The sequence below is a fragment of the Hibiscus syriacus genome, unplaced genomic scaffold, assembly GCF_006381635.1.
Source record: "Hibiscus syriacus cultivar Baekdansim isolate YM2019G1 unplaced genomic scaffold, ASM638163v2 tig00012523_pilon, whole genome shotgun sequence".
In the NCBI taxonomy this organism is placed as follows: Eukaryota; Viridiplantae; Streptophyta; class Magnoliopsida; order Malvales; family Malvaceae; genus Hibiscus; species Hibiscus syriacus.
In genome coordinates this window covers 611198-627946 of record NW_024062285.1, presented here as the reverse complement: position 1 = coordinate 627946, position 16749 = coordinate 611198, and the positions used below count along the sequence as shown (strand labels likewise).

Below are 16749 nucleotides of genomic sequence, written 5' to 3'. Positions count from 1 at the left end.
TGTGTATTCTTTTATTTGAAAATCAGAGTGCTAAGAAAGCTTAGAAAAGAATGTAAATCTATGAAACAATCAAATATGTAAATCTCTTATGATTGTGATAACTTTAATGACCGTCTGATGTGTGAAATGAGAAAATTGCCGGTTCTTATCAGTTTTATACTCTTTCATCTACTTCTTTTTTACTTTTTGTGTTGGTAAAATGTTCATGTTTTTTTTATAACCACATCTATCTAATTTATTAATCGACTAATCCAAATCGGGTACTGCAGAGGCAAGAACAACTCTTCCAACTCAATTTACTCCATTCGAAATGGCCAAGATTCGAATCTCTAATCTTACTTAAGAGATCTAATATCTTATCTCAGTTTTATTATACCATCTGATTGTTGGAAAAAAATGTTAATATTTGTTTTTTCATATAGCATTCATGCGGTGCGAACTGGGGTCCTCCAAAAATGGTATAATTGTTTTAGTCCTTCTAAAAATTACAAATTATAAGGTAAATTACGCATTTAGTATCTAAACTATCAGTTTTAATATGTTTTAATATTTAAATTTTCATTTTTTAAATCATATTTAAAATTTAATTTTTATTTTATTTTAGTACTATATTTAAAATTTAATGTTAAATTTTGAAAGAAAAAAAAATGAAAGTTAAGGTATTAAAATAAATTAAATCTGAAAATTTAAATACTAAATGCGTTAAATTTTTAACTGTGAATATTAAAATTAAATTAAATTAAACATTAGATATGTTTTGAAACAATTGAAATTTAGATACTAAAATGAATTAAAATTGATGGTTTAGGTATTAACTGTGTAATTTACCCTAAATTATATTTTAATATCTCACCCCATAAAAGTTAATAATTCAATTATATTAACTGACCCTATTCTCATATGTAATGAGGTGAGGGGAGATAAGGTAGTAGGCTATCCCCAACGTCAAGTTCAGAGCAACTTTCGTGGAAGACCTCCGACAGTCAGAATAATGAATTGCCCACCGTAGGACTCGATCCCACAACCACAAGGTTAAGAGCCTTGCGCTCTACCAACTGAGCTGGACGGGCAATTCTAATACTATTTTTACCTTTATCGTGCATTCGTGTTAATCATGGTTGTGATGTCTAATAATTCTTTGTATATTTTCCTGTATATATTATATTTATATCTTAATATACTTATGACTTTTTCAGATCGAATGTGCATATTGATATCCTTAAGTAATGATTTTTATTTTAAATTGGTCTTTAAACTTTAAGACATTTCAATTTCATTCCTAAATTTTGAAGGCATATCTATTAGATCCCTTTGTTAATATAACTATCGAGTGCCATGTCAATTATCTCCTTCTTTTTAAATATTTTCCTTTTATATTTTTTCTTTTATTTTTAAATATTTAAATAATATACATATAACTAGGTCGAGAGGGTCGTCATCGTCTCAACAATATTCGATTTAAATTAATTGATCAATAAATCAGATATCAGTGATTTATTTTGAAAAAAATAATTTTATTAATGGATGAATTTAACTGATATACATTCAATAGTTTGAGATATAAAATTAAAATATCATAAAGTTGTATATTGTGCTCATCCAATATAATCGTATACTCACCTCCACTGTACGAGACTGGGGGCAAAATAACATGTGGGACATTGATTCCACAAACAAAGACCAAAACTGAAGGCTGCCCATACGATTCAACATCCTAATCTGCCCCAAACTTTGCGACCTTTTTTTCTCCAACGCAATTAACTCAAATGGATTCAAAATCCTCTTCTCATCCCTGGTGTTTTAATAGTTGAGGATTCAATAAAACAACACTTTATAGTTAAATGATCATTTTGTAACTTTTAATAATTAATAGACTTAATAAAGCAATATTTTATAATCGGAGACAATTAGTGTACTTTACCCTAATAATTAAGTGATTTTTTGGTATAACCACCGGTATCTGATCTATTGATTAGGCATGTAAACGAACTGAATGAATACGGATGGGAGTATGTTCATGTTCGATCGTTTAACCGAATAAATGAACGAACACAAATTTCTTGTTCGTGTTTGTTCATTAAGGAATGTAACTTGTTCATATTTGCTCATTTAAATGATAAATGAACACAAATGAACGAACATAAATGAACGGATATAAATGAACATAAATGAACCAACGTAAACGAACTTGCACAAACATAACAAATGAACATAATCGAACACAATAAATGAACATAACTGAAAGTAAATAACAACAATAATAACTACATAAAATTCATTATTCATTAATATAGCCTACTTAAAATTATTTGGGTTTGAAATGAGCATGGTTTATATATATTTTAATTGATTTTGAATTTAAAATTATTTGGGTTTTCAAATATTAACAATTGGATCTTAATATTTTAAATGCGTTTTAAATTATAAATGAACGGATTACCGGACGAGACCTTTACTCGTGTTCATTCATTGTCGAACAGTTCGTTGAACGTTTAATTTGTTTGCAGGCCTACTATTGATCGAATAAAACAGAGGTAAGGGAGACCTTCCTAACCTAATTTGTTACATTCGTAATAGTCAGGAGTTAAACCACATACCTTACATAAGAGATCTAATGCCTCGTAAACCACTGACCCTCCTGAACCCTTTTAAGTTAGGTATAAGATATAAAATGATGCAATTAAACAATTTAAGGGTTGAATTGATACGAAAATATGATAGGGGAGAAAGTGATAAATTGAGTCTATGACCAGGGAAAAAGTGACCCTTAAGCCTATTTTAAGTCAGTCAAATTTAATTTATGGGTTAGGATCCACCTACACTATACAAAATTCTTTTAGTTTTACACATTTTTATGATTATTGGATTGAGGTAAATCAAAGATTGATATTAACTCTTGGTTTTTTTCAGTGAATATCTTCTCTTATTATTTAATTTCTCTCATCTAATGGTCCTAAAAAAGTGTAAAATTAAAAGAGTTTTATACCGTTTAATGGGATTCTACCCCTTAATATATATATATATATATTAATTTTCAGACATTATTTAAACAATTTGAAGATAATTTAATTAATTAATAATGGATTAAAAAAATATATAATATTTGGTGATTTGGTGATGTCAAACTCAAAGTGGATGGCTGGATTTCTTTTCATGTTAAGATAAGATCAGAACAACACTTATGAAGTCGAAGTTTCAAATTTTAATAAGGTGAAAAAGATAAGGGTAAAGTACAAAAATAGTCTCAGAAGATGGGGTACTACTTTATTAAGTCAATTATTAAAAGTTTGAAATATAATGAATAGTTGAGTGATCATTTTGTAATTTTTAATAGTTAAGAGACTTAATAAAATAATATTTTATAGGGGGTCAATTTGAGTACCTTACCTGTAAAATAAATTGAATTTAAAAATATATTCATTGATGTATAATAAGTGAGAAAGGTTTTTAATGTCTAAATGTGGTTTATCGTTTTGGATTTAAATGAAAAATTGTTCAAAAAGAATTTAGAGTGAATCAACGATGATTAAAAATATTTAAAATAAATAGTATTTTATACTTTATCTTAATTTAATAAAAAATATCCTATTGTCGTAATAAGAAAATTTTCCAGCATTTTCAAAATCTTGTGGCTTGACCGTTCGACATGTAATTCTCGTCTCCAATGCCCATTATTCCCATGCATATGAGCATTGCTTTGATGGGTTTAATTCTTCTACTTTTTTAATTCATTCCTATAGCCAGTAAGAGAATTTCTTACTGTTCATATCAATTCCATCTTTTAATGAGTTTTGGCCATTTTGATAGTAAACATTTATGATTTCTTTTAGCCTTATTCGAACTTACTCAAGCTGACTTCTTGTGCAGTGTAAATGACGAGTTTTCTTTATCAGTTTTCTTTCTGAATCTGGGGTTGTTAGGTGTAGATGCATAAAGTTGCCGGTTTTCCCACCTTTATCTCTGTGTTTTAGGGTTTCAACTTTCAATGGCATTCTTTTAGCGGAAACAAATTTTGGGTTTTGTTATTTGAGTTTTTTTGGCTTCTGCAATACGTGGTTTCTGAAAATGGGGCATTCTGCAGTAGTGTGGGATCATAAGGCAGCAACTGAGATTACAAAGGATTGTGATGGGTTCTATAAGGTTCTTCTTAAGAACCCTAGAGGTGCTTCAGCAAAGGTGAGATTTCGCATTTGGTATTGAAATCAATGTTGTTAATTTTCGTTTGTGTTGGTGGAAATTCCAGAACAATTTCGTGTTGATGTTGTTTGTTAATAGGTTAGCTTACAGGGAGGACTGGTCACTTCCTGGAGAAATGAACAAGGGGAAGAGTTTCTGTTTACTAGTAGCAAAGTAAGCGATTCCAGTTCATCTCTTTGAATATTTATGGCCTTTTCAAGCAAGATTTTTTGATGTGGCTGAAGATTATCGAGTATTTCGTGAATTTTAGGCGATCTTTAAGCCTCCAAAAGCGGTTCGAGGCGGAATCCTTACTTGTTTCCCACAGGTAGTCTGTGTCTTCTCCCTGTCATCTTGTAAATGTAATAATATGGAATATTGACTGTTGCTTGTGGATGGATGTCTTCGATGCTTGTTTAAGTTTGGTAATTGCGGGTCACTCGATCAACATGGATTTGCTCGGAGCAAGATTTGGACGATCGATGACGATCCTCCACCTCTCAGTCCGAATGATTCTGGTGTTGAATCCTTCATCAACCTATTGCTTAAACCATCCGATGAATATCTCAAGTGCTGGCCTCACAGGTACGAGCTCCGATGCGTAAATGCTTGTGATACACTTATTTAGGGAATCTTGATTCGGTAGCCGTTGATTGCTGGAATTAGTTGTTCTTGTTGTCCATATGTTGCTAACAGAGTTCTCCCGATGCAGTTTTGAGTTTCGATTGAGAGTGTCACTTGCAGCAGATGGAAGTCTGTCTTTAATATCACGGATTAGGAATGTCAATGGGAAGCCATTTAGTTTCTCTTTTGCGTATCATACGTACTTGTCGGTTTCTGACATAAGGTAAGTTGCATTACCTGATGAAACATAAAAGCTTCTCGTTTGATGTCGTATTAATAACCTGTGTCCACAGCGAAGTGAGGATAGAAGGGCCGGAGACGATTGACTACCTCGACAACCTCTGCCAGAAAGAACGTTTTACTGAACAAGGAGATGCTATAACTTTTGAATCCGAGGTACATGATCTTTCATATTACTTCAAAGTGTGCCATTGTGTCAATGATCATTGTTGGACTTTGTTTCATGTTGGCTCGAAATGTTCTTCAAATAATCTTACAGGTAGATCGAGTTTATCTTAGTACTCCAAACATAGTCTTTGTACTCGATCATGAAAGGAAACGGACGTATGTCGTCCGAAAGGAGGGAGTAGCCGATGTAGGTAAGATCAAGTATTTCCCGAGGAAATTGCTGGACACAAAAATCATTCTACCACATAATTTTACTCGGGTTTTGTTTGCATACAGTGGTGTGGAATCCGTGGGAGAAGAAATCAAAAGCGATGGTAGATTTCGGAGGCAACGAGTACAAGCAGATGGTATGCGTCGATGGAGCAGCGATCGAGAAACCCGTGACGTTGAAACAGGGTGAGGAGTGGACAGGGAAGATCAAACTGTCGGCTGTACCGTCAACTTTCTGTAGTGAGTATTTTTGATGTCCAGAGCAGTGGGGTTCTGAATTCTGATGAATCGAGCCATGTTTATTATGAGTTTGCTTAGGAGAGGCAGTGGAAGTTGAGCAATGAATATAGAACATAAATGTAGCTGTAAACAGGAAGGGAGCCATTGCTTTTAAATAAGGGTAAACTACACCAGTTATCACTAATATTCGAGTTAGTTTTCGTTTTTCCCACTAAAGTTTCAAAAGTAACAAATCGATTCGTAAGAAATTAGTTACTAACGTGATCATTTTTTTCACTGAAGTTTCAAAAGTAATAAATTAGTCACTCACATTATCGATTTGTAACAAAATTATTACTAATGTTATCGATTGGTAATAAACTAGCCCTTAATAGTCCTTGCATTCTCATATGATAATGGGGCAAGTGGAGATCTGACCTTTAAAGTTTTAGAAACTTAATATTTAGCCCTTATTTAAAATTTAAAAAAAAACCTAATTTGATCTATTCAAAAACATTAAAATTATAATTAAGTTTTAGTTCCTTTTATTTTTTTAAAAGTTTTATTAAGTATAATTTCTGTTTGAAAATTTGGTTTAGACATTTTAAAAATTTTAAATAGTGACTGAGATTTATCATTGTAATTTTTTTTAATGTGAAATTCAAAATTAAATTGGAAGTTATTTCAACCAATAAGAAAGGAATAATTAACGACGGGTTAGATTAGTGGGGATGAGGCACTAGATTCTTTAAGCAAGGGAAGAGATTTGAATTTTGACGATTGCGAATGGAGCAAACTATGTTGAGAGAGTCGCTCTCACCTCTACAATACCATATCTGAATTAGTTGATACATAGATCGAATTTCGGTGGTTATAAAAAAATAAGAAAGGAATAAAGGTATATGCGGAATTTAATTTGTGGTGTAATATTCCCATTGTTCTCGAATCACATGGAAGGTACGGGGAGACGACGAAAGGTGAGACTTCGTTTTTCTGGAATTTTTGGTATTAGAATAAAATTAATGCGACAAAGATGGGAATTTCTGTTGAGAAAATTACTCAAATTTTGTTCAGAAAATAAGTCGACAAGAATCGTGAGGGAAAACAAGTCCTGAATTGATGAAGAAAAACATTTCACCATCAGAATGTATCAATTCATTAACGCACTTTTATTCTCAACCGTTCTAAATAGCAATAAATACTACTATTATTTTTACGATAAAAATATTAAACTATTGAAAGATCATCAACAATCGTAAATTAGAGTTGAGCGTCGTAAGAAAATTATCTCCGATTATTAACCGCATATCCAAATTTATTTGAGGGTCTCAAAAAGAGCATATCAACAAGATAATAAATAAGTATCATCTTAATCAATCACATCGATGTCAAATCCAAACATGAAAAAATTAAACGATGAAATCAACCAAACAACTGGGGAAAAAAGATCAAAACGTGTCAAGAAACAGACGAAAATGTACCATAAAAAAATTATCATAAAGATAGATTTATTTTAAACTAAAAAATCAAATATGTAAAGACAAAATAAATACAATTGAACAACAATCCATATTAAAATTGATGTCGCCGTCGGCCAACCAAAAAATCAATACTAGGGATACTCTTAATTTCAATAATTTTTCTATACGTTTGAATGAATATTTTTTAATGGTATGATTCTCAAATAAAATTCCTCAGTAGGGATGGATATGAATTTCGGGTCAATTTTTTTTTAAAAAAATTGAGATTAGGTTGGATCGAGTTTGGTTTTAAGGTGAAAAATATTTGATCTGATCCGACTCAAAAAAATATAATTTTATTATATATTTACGGATAATTGCAATAAGACCTCTTTATATATTATTATTTTAATTAAAAATCTATTTTTATTGAATAAAAATAATATTTTTTATAAATATATTATTTTGGGTCAGATCTAATTCAAATTTTATCTCAAAAGATGGGTCGAGTTCGATCAATTAGAGGATATATAATTTTTAAATCGAATTCGGTTCGAATTAGATTTATCGGAAACCTGATTCAATCCGACTAATATCCATCCAGCCACTTAAATTTGTTGAAGCCCAAAAAAACTCTAGGAACAAAAAAGATAACACACTTATCTTTGGATTCCCTTAATTTTCTAGCGTCACAATTCAAAACATCTTTTAAATTTTTTTTTTTTGAAGTGAAATATCATTATATTCCAATGGCATCATCAATTACAACTTGCTTAATACATTCAGGTTCATCAAAAAAGAATCAAATTGGATTGGTGTTCGATAAAGCCCAATGCGCAAGGGTATGAGCAACACGATTAGCTACCCTACAAACATAATGAACTTTAATAGTAGGGATAGGGCTGAAAATGAGAGGAGATAGATCGTGAGCTATTCGAGATCGATTCGATCAAGGCTCGATAAATACTCGGATCGAATGGGATCGATTCGAGTTCTTAACGAGCCGAAACGAGCTACTCGATTTCTGACACGAAAAGCTCGTGAGCAGCTCGAAAATATAATATATTAAGATTTTATTTTTTTCAAAAAATAAATTATTAATGATATTAATATATATGTATTGATTTTTTTAAATACATTAAGATTTTCATGTATTTAAGGTTCATGTTCAAGTTTGAGTTCGAGACTTTAATCGAGTTAAGTTTAAGAATTTTTTTTTTCATTTCGAGCTTTTTCGAGCTGCTCACGAGCTTCGGTTCAGGATTTCGAGTTCGAGTCGAGCTTGAAAATTTTAAGATCGCGAGTTTTCGAGTCAAGTCGAGCTCCATTTAAGAATTTTCGAGTCGAGTCGAGCTCGACTTGGCTCGTTTACACCCCTAGGTGGGGAGTTGAAAAAATAGAAAAGTAATAATAAGACGAAAAACATGAATCAATTTACCTTAATAATTAAATAAAACGTTATTATTTTTAGAGGTTATGAATTCAAATACCAACAATTATTATAGGATAATTAAGAGTTTTGTCAAATAATTAAAATATTTAAAATAAATATTACTTTAAAATCATTTTAGCTTAATAAAAAATATATCATCATAATACATTTCCCAACTCCATAAGTCCCCACCTTAACAAAAAAAATAATTAAAGATTCTTTTGATCTAAACTAATGAGAAAAGCGAATGATTAATCATTAAAAAAACAAATAATTAAATCCAACACCAATTTCATCATAAGAAGCCAAAGTCCAACCCCCGTTATAATTGGGTGTTCCATGTTACATTTCCACTATCATAAATGTATGAATTAATAGTACTTTTCAATTAAACAATTACATAAAAGAAAAGGTAAATTACGTATTTAGTACTTAAACTATCGCTTTTGGTTTATTTTAATACATAAACTTTCAGTTTTGTCAAAACTATACCTAAAATTTAGTTTTTATTTCATTTTAGTATCCCGTTCAAAATTTAACGTTAAGTTTTAAAAAATTGAAAGTTTAGGTACTGAAAACGTTAAGTTTTTAATGGTGGGGTACTAAAATGAAACAAAAACTAAATGTTAGGTATGATTTTGAAAAAAAAAGTTTACGTACTAAAACGGACTAAGACTGGTAGTTTATGTACTAGATGCACAATTTACGCTAAAAGAAGAAGAAGAAGATGCAAGCCAAAGTGAAATGTATCAATGGATTGTGAACCTGCAATCGAAGAAACCAACTTTCAACAACACAATACAATTCATGAATTATAAAATTAACATTATTAATATTTACTAAATGGCCTAATTTTGATTTTAGTTCCTCTACTATGTTTGAATTTGAGATTTAATCCTCCTACTTTAATTTGGCTAATTTTATAGCTCTACTTATAGTGTTATTAATAGTCCAAATTAATAATAGTACAAATAGTTGCTACTATTAGAAGGACAAAGTGCATTATTTTAAACAACTTTATGTATTAATTTAACATATAAATTTATTATTGATTAATTTGATTTTTGCGTTGCTTTGACAATGCTACTGGATGACCATTAATCCATGCCATTACAATAGTGGCAATGGTTAAAAGATGACCATGTTAATGCAAAACTAAAGTAAGGAATTAAATCGTAAGTTATGTAGAGTAAAGGGACTGGAATTGGTATTAAACCATACGCTTGAAATTTTCAATTGGATTAAAAATTTGGAAAATGATTAGTGTTGTATTATTTACCATTTTAACATATTGATGACGCATTTAGGCATGTCGCCACCGTCAAGATGTCTCATGGTGATTCCGTCGCACTTAACCGTCACAGCCACCTTACCAATCTTCAACCCCGCCAACCCTAAACCAACTTTCGTCCGAGCCTCCACGTTCACCGGCAACCTCTTGCTTCGGTGCCCGTTCCGAAGCCTGTTCCCGACATCGTCAGCCACCAGCATGTTGCTCGCCTTCGTCTCCACTTTCAAACTCGTCGTGCTCTGTTTCCCCATGGTGAAACCGGGAACCGCCGTCGTTCCCGTCGCAGTCTCATCTCCACCCTCCCCGAAACTGACGTCAAACGCAGTGTCGCCGTAATAGTACGTCATCTTTAGGTTCGGGTTCTTCACTTCGAGCCTCATCGTCGTCGCCGCGTCGAGGTAAGTCCCGTCGGGTTTTTTGGTGACGTTAAATCGGGTCATCCGAATTGACTGGACGTGAAATCTGGGAAGTTTCGGGTCGAACCAAAAGTAGAAAATCATGGCGCCGATGAGAACGAGGAGAATCAAAACCGATAAGAAAATGCAGAGCGAGCAACAACAAACACGGCAAAATCTACTCCTCCTTTTCCTTGGATGGAAAGATGGTGGGAGCACCGGTTTTCGTGGCGGTGGTCTAAACCCGGAGTTGGCTGCCGGAAAGTTCGGGTCTCTGTATCCCGGCGGCTTTTGGAGAACCGGTTTCAATGGAGTTTCAGCCATTACTTGCTCCTAATGCAAGAGTGTGTTTTTACATGCAAATTTGAGATAATTTGATGAACTAATTACGCTTACGACTAATGAAGCTTTGGTTTTGGAGAATATGACATTAATTCATGAGGTGGCAATATCGAAGTGATTGTTGAACGAATGGATGATACACAAGATTTGATGAGTTTGATCTGTTCTAGGAGGCAACCTATGAATTTTCTTTTATTCTAAGAGATTATACAAATGGTACCCAACTATAGAATATTATTTTATTAAGTCTCTTGACTATTAAAATTTACAAAATAGGCCTTCAACTATAGAATATTACTTTTTTAAGTCCCTCGACTATTAAAAGTTACAAAATGGTCACCTGACTATTCATTATGTTCCAAACTCATCATTTTCTGTTAAAAAATTGATGATTGTCTAAGTTGGATATTGACATGATGACTGAGATATGATAGTCGTTTGAGATTCTGTGATCAAATTTTATCATATCTCAGTCAATATATTAACATTCAACTTAGAACACCATTAATTTTTTAACAGAAAATGATGAGTTTTGAACATAATGAAAAGTCAGATGACCATTTTGTAACTTTTAATAGTCGAGTGACTCAACAAAATAATATTCTAAACTCAAAGGATCATTTTATAACATTTAAAAGTCGAGGAACTTAATAAAGCAGTATCTTATAGTCAGGGATCATTTTTATACTTAACCCTAAATTTTATCACTTAAAGTTTTACTCATTCATATTTTAATCATTAAAATTTATTTATTTTTAATTTAATTGTTAAACTTTTAATTTATTATTATTATAATCATTTTATCGATAAATACTTAAAGATTATATAATTGAATATTTGTCATTTAAAAATTATGAAATGATCATAAAACATTTTTCGTTATTTGTGAAAAAAAATATTTTTAGATCCCATTTGATTTTTCAATATCCCAACGATAAAGAAGTGGAGAAGGATAAAGTAAGTTATAGATCTTGATTTTATATTGATCGAACAATGGGTTTTGTAGATCAAAGTAGTTTGAGGTTTTATAAGTTTTGATTTTGAGGTTGAGTTATACAAGTTTTAAGTGATTTTAAGAAAATCTAAAGTGATAGAATGATAGAAAATAATAAGACGGATTCGTTGGTATTTTGAGTGATCATAAAAAACTCGAAAGAATGGGCGATTCAAGCTTCATTTTGATAACACGTGATTGTCATGTCAACACAAAACAATCTACATCACACGTACGAATATCATATCACAATTACGTTTTGATTTAATGCTAAACTGGCAAAAATAAAAAAATAAAAAATTTAATGGCCAAAATAGACATGAAACTAAAATTGAATGATAAAATTTATAATTTGTTGTTTGTTTTGTTTCATGCAATAGTTGTAGGGTTTGGAAGTTAGTGTTAACAAATGAAACCAAAAATTATATACTCCATTCCGATGGGAGGATGATGATGCTATTATTCCAATATTAGATTATCGTATTCCATCCATTTTGTCTTTTGTACAAAGGTGTGTGGTGTTGGGTGGAAGGGCAGTTCTCCCACATGGGACCCCACCTTCCCTCTGCCTTATCTCCTAACTTGTCGTTTCCACTAATTCCACCGGCGCCTCACTCTATTTCCTTTTTTTCATTACAATTTAGTCCCTCTATCATATCAAAATATAAAAACTAATCCTTTTTTACTGAAAATTGAGATAAATTGGTTTAATAAATTCACATTAGAAACGCAATTATTTTTATTATTGTTATTAAGGCTCAAATATATAAATGCTCAACCTTTTGTTTAAGTACCTAACATGGCTGAGAGACTAAAATCAAACGGATCGATAATATTAGAGGCTAAAATCAAATGGATTGATAATGTTAGAGACTATTCCCCTTAATATTTAAATTGGTGACCCGAGTCGGTCAGACCGAAAGCATAGAGGACTATCTGTATAGTTTACCCAATTCAAAACCAGGGTGATGGGCTTGTTACTTCCTTTTTCAGGTGATGGCTTCGACCTTCTCTCTAGTAATTGTCAAAACCTTATGTGAATAAAATCTTGTGTATTTGTTACCATCTCTTTGGTAAAAATTAATAGAAAATATCAAATATATTATATAAAAGTAATTATAAAGAAAAAAATATATAATTTTCTTATTTGTGGTGTACCATTCATATTTCTTCTTTTCATTTTCGTTGATAGATGGCATCATCCACCTTGGTGTTGGTTGTTGACCGTCAGATTTTTATTGTCATTTTATTTTTTTTATCATATATTTTTTCTTTTGCTTTTAATTTTCAATAAAATTGTCTTTATGACAAATTTTCATCCGTCTTTATTATACATTTTTCTATGTGTTTTGACAAATTTTCAGTCGTTTGGATGTTGTTTTTCGTTTATCTTTTTAAAGGTTGATTCTACATCTCCACGATTGAGAAAGATGACGTTTATCTGCTATCATGCTGATCTTCCCTACTTTAAACCCTCAAATTGAATTCGAATACTTAATTTGTGTTCATATATAGTGTTTTCATGTCATTCAACTATGATTTACGATTTTATCAATAGTCTTTCAATAGTTTGATCCCTTTTGTTTCATTTATCGAAGCGAACAGATTTGTTTGTATCTATCCTTGTTCGAGTTTTGATTAAGTTTTTTAATATTTCCTTGCATAGTCCTCATGTGATCTTAAGTTACTAATTTTTATGCTAATAATTTAAAAAATTATCCTAATTATATGCTTAATTTACAATTCTGACTGTAAATATCCATTGTAATTCAAGATATTTCCTTTTTTAATAAAATAAATGGCTTCTATCAAAAATAAAATAAAAAATATATTAATAAATATATCAAGAAACTGATTTCACTCAAATTCGACCTCGACCTTATTCAAAATTTTTAATCAAAAATTTACCTTAATCTTTAATTAAAACAAATTTATTCCGATTAAATTGAATTAAGTCAAAATTCATCGAGATCGGGAAAAAATTATGGTAAAGAACACAAATAGTCCACCAACTACTAGGTATTATTTTATTAAGTCCCTCGACTATTAATAGTTATAATTAGTCCTTTAACTATAGAGTGTTGTTTTGTTGAGTCCCTCGACTATTAAAAGCTACAAAATAGTCACATGCCTATTATTATGTTCCAAACTCGTCATCTTCCGTTAAAAAATGGATGGTATTCTGAGGTGAACATTAACTTATTGATTGTGATATGATAAAATTTGATCACAAAATCTCAAAGGACTATCATATCCTATTCATCATGTTAACATCCAACTTAAACAATTGACAATTTTTTAACATAAAAAGATGAGTCTGAAACATAATGAATAGTTGGGTGATCATTTTGTAACTTTTAATAGTCGAGGGACTCAACAAAACAACACTCTCTAGTCAGAAGATTATTTTATAACTTTTAATAGTTGAGAGACTTAATAAAGTAATACCCTATAGTTGGGGACCATTTGTGTACTTTACCAAAAAATTACCATCCCTTAAACTACTAAATTTGAAACCAATTCAACGAACAGCTAAGGTATTATTCGGGGTAATTAGTTATGTAGTCCTAAAAAAATTGCAATTATTGACATTTTGACTCTGAAACTCTGTTGTTAATCTCTAGTCTCTCGCACTTAACTCTCTTATAACCTTTAAATTCTTCTTTGAAAATATCAGTTGTTTTATTTATTCTTCTCCCCATAAAAAGAAAAGCTTGCCATCTTTGATGTTAAAGTTTAGGATATGAATATAGCAGAGCAAACAACGGTTACCAACAAGGCGTCGAGAAAGCTGCTATCAATGGAATCCAATCCCAATGCCAATGCCTCCAAGATCGTGAGGGTTCGAGTCACCGACGGCGACGCGACGGATTCTTCCTCGAGCGACAAAACCGAGCACCGGAGAGTTAAGAGGCACTTAAACGACGTCGGGATCGATGACTGTTCCGCCTTCAACCTCACCAAGCAAGCCAAGAAACAACAACGACAACAAGGTTTGTCGAAATGTGTGAAGTACCGAGATGATCGGAAAAGGCCGTGGGGTAAATGGGCGGAAAAAATCAGAGACCCCGCGAGTCGAACCAGGGTGTGGCTCGGGACTTAGGACAAAGCCGAAGAAGCTGCGTTGGTTTACGATAGAACCGCGGTTCGGATCAAACGCCCCAACGCTGTTAGCAGATGATCGAAAGGCCGTGGGGTAAATGCGGCAAAAATCAGAGACCCCGCGAGTCGAACCAGGGTGTGGCTCGGGACTTAGGACAAAGCCGAAGAAGCTGCGTTGGTTTACGATAGAACCGCGGTTCGGATCAAACGCCCCAACGCTGTTAGCAACTTCGAATTGGAAACGATTCCGGGGTATAATTCTGGGCAAGAATCTCAGTCCCTTTCCTCCCCTACATCTGTTCTCAGGTTGGCTGAGCTTCAAACTTTTCGAAAGATGTTAACTCGCCGGAGCTCACGGGAAAAGAGTGCAACCGGACCAGTAACTTATCAGATGAGTATTTGTTAACAGATGAAGGAGCTTCATTTGATTACTTTGACTATGATAACTCGGCGCCGATATTTTCCGAACAAATGATGTTACCAGAAGACAGTATTTAGGAACAAGATTGTTCCGACATTTCCATTAAACTCGATGATGATATTGGTTCTTGTTCTTGGGATGTAGATAATTACTATTAATCTCACTGAAAACATGCATGCCTGGAATGTTTAGATGCTTCCTTGTTGCTTGCTGGTTAGGGGAGGGTTTCAGATTTTTAGTTTGTTTCCTGATGATTTATCATTAATAAAACTTCGGGTACATTACGCAAATAGTATTTCGACTATAGATTATTACTTTATTAAGTCTTTCAATTATTAAAAATTACAAAATGGTCTTTTGACTATAAGACGTTTTTTAAGTCCCTCTACTACTAAAAGTTACAAATTGGTCACCTGACTATTCATTGTGTTCCAAACTCGTCCTTCTTCGTTAAAACTTGATGATAGTCGTTTGAGATCTTGAGATCATATTATTTCATATCTCAGTTAGTAGATTAACGTCAACTCAAACTGCCATCAAATTTTAACTTAAAAATGTGAGTTTGGAACATAATGAATAATCAAGTGGCCATTTTATAACTTTTAATAGTTAAGGGACTTAAAATATAATGTCTTATAATAGGAGGACTTTTGTAACTTTTAATAGTTGAAGAAGTCAATAAAACATCACCCTATAGTCAATAAACCATTTGTGTACTTTACCCTAAAACTTATAACCAATCAAATATCACGTTGAAGCAAATGGAATGGAGAAGAATAAACAATACAAGAAAGAACCAATCAAACTCTCAAAAAACAAATGCAATCCATCCATCACTTCAAGAAAAAGAAAAACAAGTTCATGGATTTATCCGCATAGCAATTTCCATTGCAACCATGACATAAACGAATCTCTCAATCACTAAGCTAGAGAATTATTATAAAAGAAGCTGTAGGATGACGCGTCTAGTGGGTGGATAAGGTATGTGAGCATCAGTGCCACAAGCATCAGCACGTAAGCAATCCCTTGGTCGATCGATGTTCCTGCTCCATGTTAACCAAATCTAATTATATAAACCGTCAAAACAGCAGCATTTTTATCCCAGAAAAGATACATCTCAGAAGAAGACACTACTGAGAAGATAATGAAGCAAATAAGAGAGATCTAAAGACCCAAAAAGAGGCAGTGAGAAAGGAAGTTACCATCACTTGTAGGAGAAGGAGCTGGTGCTGCAGATTGGGCCTCGACATAAGGTGAAACAATGGCGAAATCAAGGGCCAGAATAACCACTACACCCGTTAATGCTCCTGAAGATATACCTGCCATTTTTCCTCAACGAATCAGCTTGTAAATTACTAGCTGGCGGGCAATAGGAGAGAGACAAGAAACCCCAGAGCCAGAAAAGGAAAGCTTGGAGAGAAATGGTTGAGGGATAAAGTTAGATTTAAATACAGAGGTTGAGGCTATTATTGGGTGAATAGATTCTACAGTAAGCAGTATGATTGAGGACCTATAAATAAGTTGTTTTGTTGAGTGTTTTTTTTTAAGATTATTTTATTTTGTTGAAGTGTTGATTATAATATAAGTGGTTCTTTTCCAATATTTCTGTTAAGACAGACCGTTGATGGGCCATTGTTTGTTTCAAAGGTTGATATTTTGATAAAATCACAACGGA

At 32.4% G+C, this 16749-nt stretch overlaps 4 protein-coding genes across 4 annotated transcripts; 2 read left to right on the top strand and 2 right to left on the bottom strand.

Moving 5' to 3' along the window:
* The first annotated feature begins 3963 nt into the window (after positions 1-3963).
* LOC120205601 (putative glucose-6-phosphate 1-epimerase) lies at positions 3964-5796 on the top strand. Its single transcript, XM_039205451.1, has 8 exons — positions 3964-4176; positions 4276-4350; positions 4448-4504; positions 4598-4761; positions 4889-5023; positions 5094-5196; positions 5300-5399; positions 5485-5796. Exons 1-8 carry the CDS (start codon positions 4066-4068, stop codon positions 5670-5672), a joined length of 933 nt encoding a protein of 310 aa, XP_039061382.1. The 5' UTR covers positions 3964-4065; the 3' UTR covers positions 5673-5796.
* A 3342-nt stretch (positions 5797-9138) lies between these two features.
* On the bottom strand, positions 9139-10716 carry LOC120205602 (NDR1/HIN1-like protein 10). The gene is made up of 2 exons (XM_039205452.1): positions 9809-10716; positions 9139-9294 (listed from the first exon to the last, which is right to left on the bottom strand). The coding sequence occupies exons 1-2, from the start codon at positions 10537-10539 to the stop codon at positions 9279-9281; spliced, it is 747 nt and encodes a 248-aa protein (XP_039061383.1). The 5' UTR covers positions 10540-10716; the 3' UTR covers positions 9139-9278.
* A 3578-nt stretch (positions 10717-14294) lies between these two features.
* LOC120205678 (ethylene-responsive transcription factor CRF5-like) lies at positions 14295-15059 on the top strand. Its single transcript, XM_039205520.1, has 2 exons — positions 14295-14636; positions 14808-15059. Exons 1-2 carry the CDS (start codon positions 14295-14297, stop codon positions 15057-15059), a joined length of 594 nt encoding a protein of 197 aa, XP_039061451.1.
* Positions 15060-15860: 801 nt separating this feature from the next.
* On the bottom strand, positions 15861-16529 carry LOC120205603 (arabinogalactan protein 20-like). Its single transcript, XM_039205453.1, has 2 exons — positions 16277-16529; positions 15861-16117 (listed from the first exon to the last, which is right to left on the bottom strand). Exons 1-2 carry the CDS (start codon positions 16398-16400, stop codon positions 15996-15998), a joined length of 246 nt encoding a protein of 81 aa, XP_039061384.1. The 5' UTR covers positions 16401-16529; the 3' UTR covers positions 15861-15995.
* Positions 16530-16749: the final 220 nt, after the last annotated feature.

Bases quoted from the DNA above. Each gene is read 5' to 3' on its own strand.
- LOC120205603 (XM_039205453.1), bottom strand. From the start codon at position 16,400: ATGGCAGGTATATCTTCAGGAGCATTAACGGGTGTAGTGGTTATTCTG. The intron at 16,118-16,276 runs GTAACTTCCTTT...AACATGGAGCAG, and splicing joins TCCTTCTCCTACAAGTGATG to GAACATCGATCGACCAAGGG.
- LOC120205601 (XM_039205451.1), top strand. From the start codon at position 4,066: ATGGGGCATTCTGCAGTAGTGTGGGATCATAAGGCAGCAACTGAGATT. The intron at 4,762-4,888 runs GTACGAGCTCCG...CTCCCGATGCAG, and splicing joins CTCAAGTGCTGGCCTCACAG to TTTTGAGTTTCGATTGAGAG. The intron at 5,024-5,093 runs GTAAGTTGCATT...CTGTGTCCACAG, and splicing joins TTGTCGGTTTCTGACATAAG to CGAAGTGAGGATAGAAGGGC.
- LOC120205678 (XM_039205520.1), top strand. From the start codon at position 14,295: ATGAATATAGCAGAGCAAACAACGGTTACCAACAAGGCGTCGAGAAAG. The intron at 14,637-14,807 runs GTGTGGCTCGGG...CTCGGGACTTAG, and splicing joins ACCCCGCGAGTCGAACCAGG to GACAAAGCCGAAGAAGCTGC.
- LOC120205602 (XM_039205452.1), bottom strand. From the start codon at position 10,539: ATGGCTGAAACTCCATTGAAACCGGTTCTCCAAAAGCCGCCGGGATAC.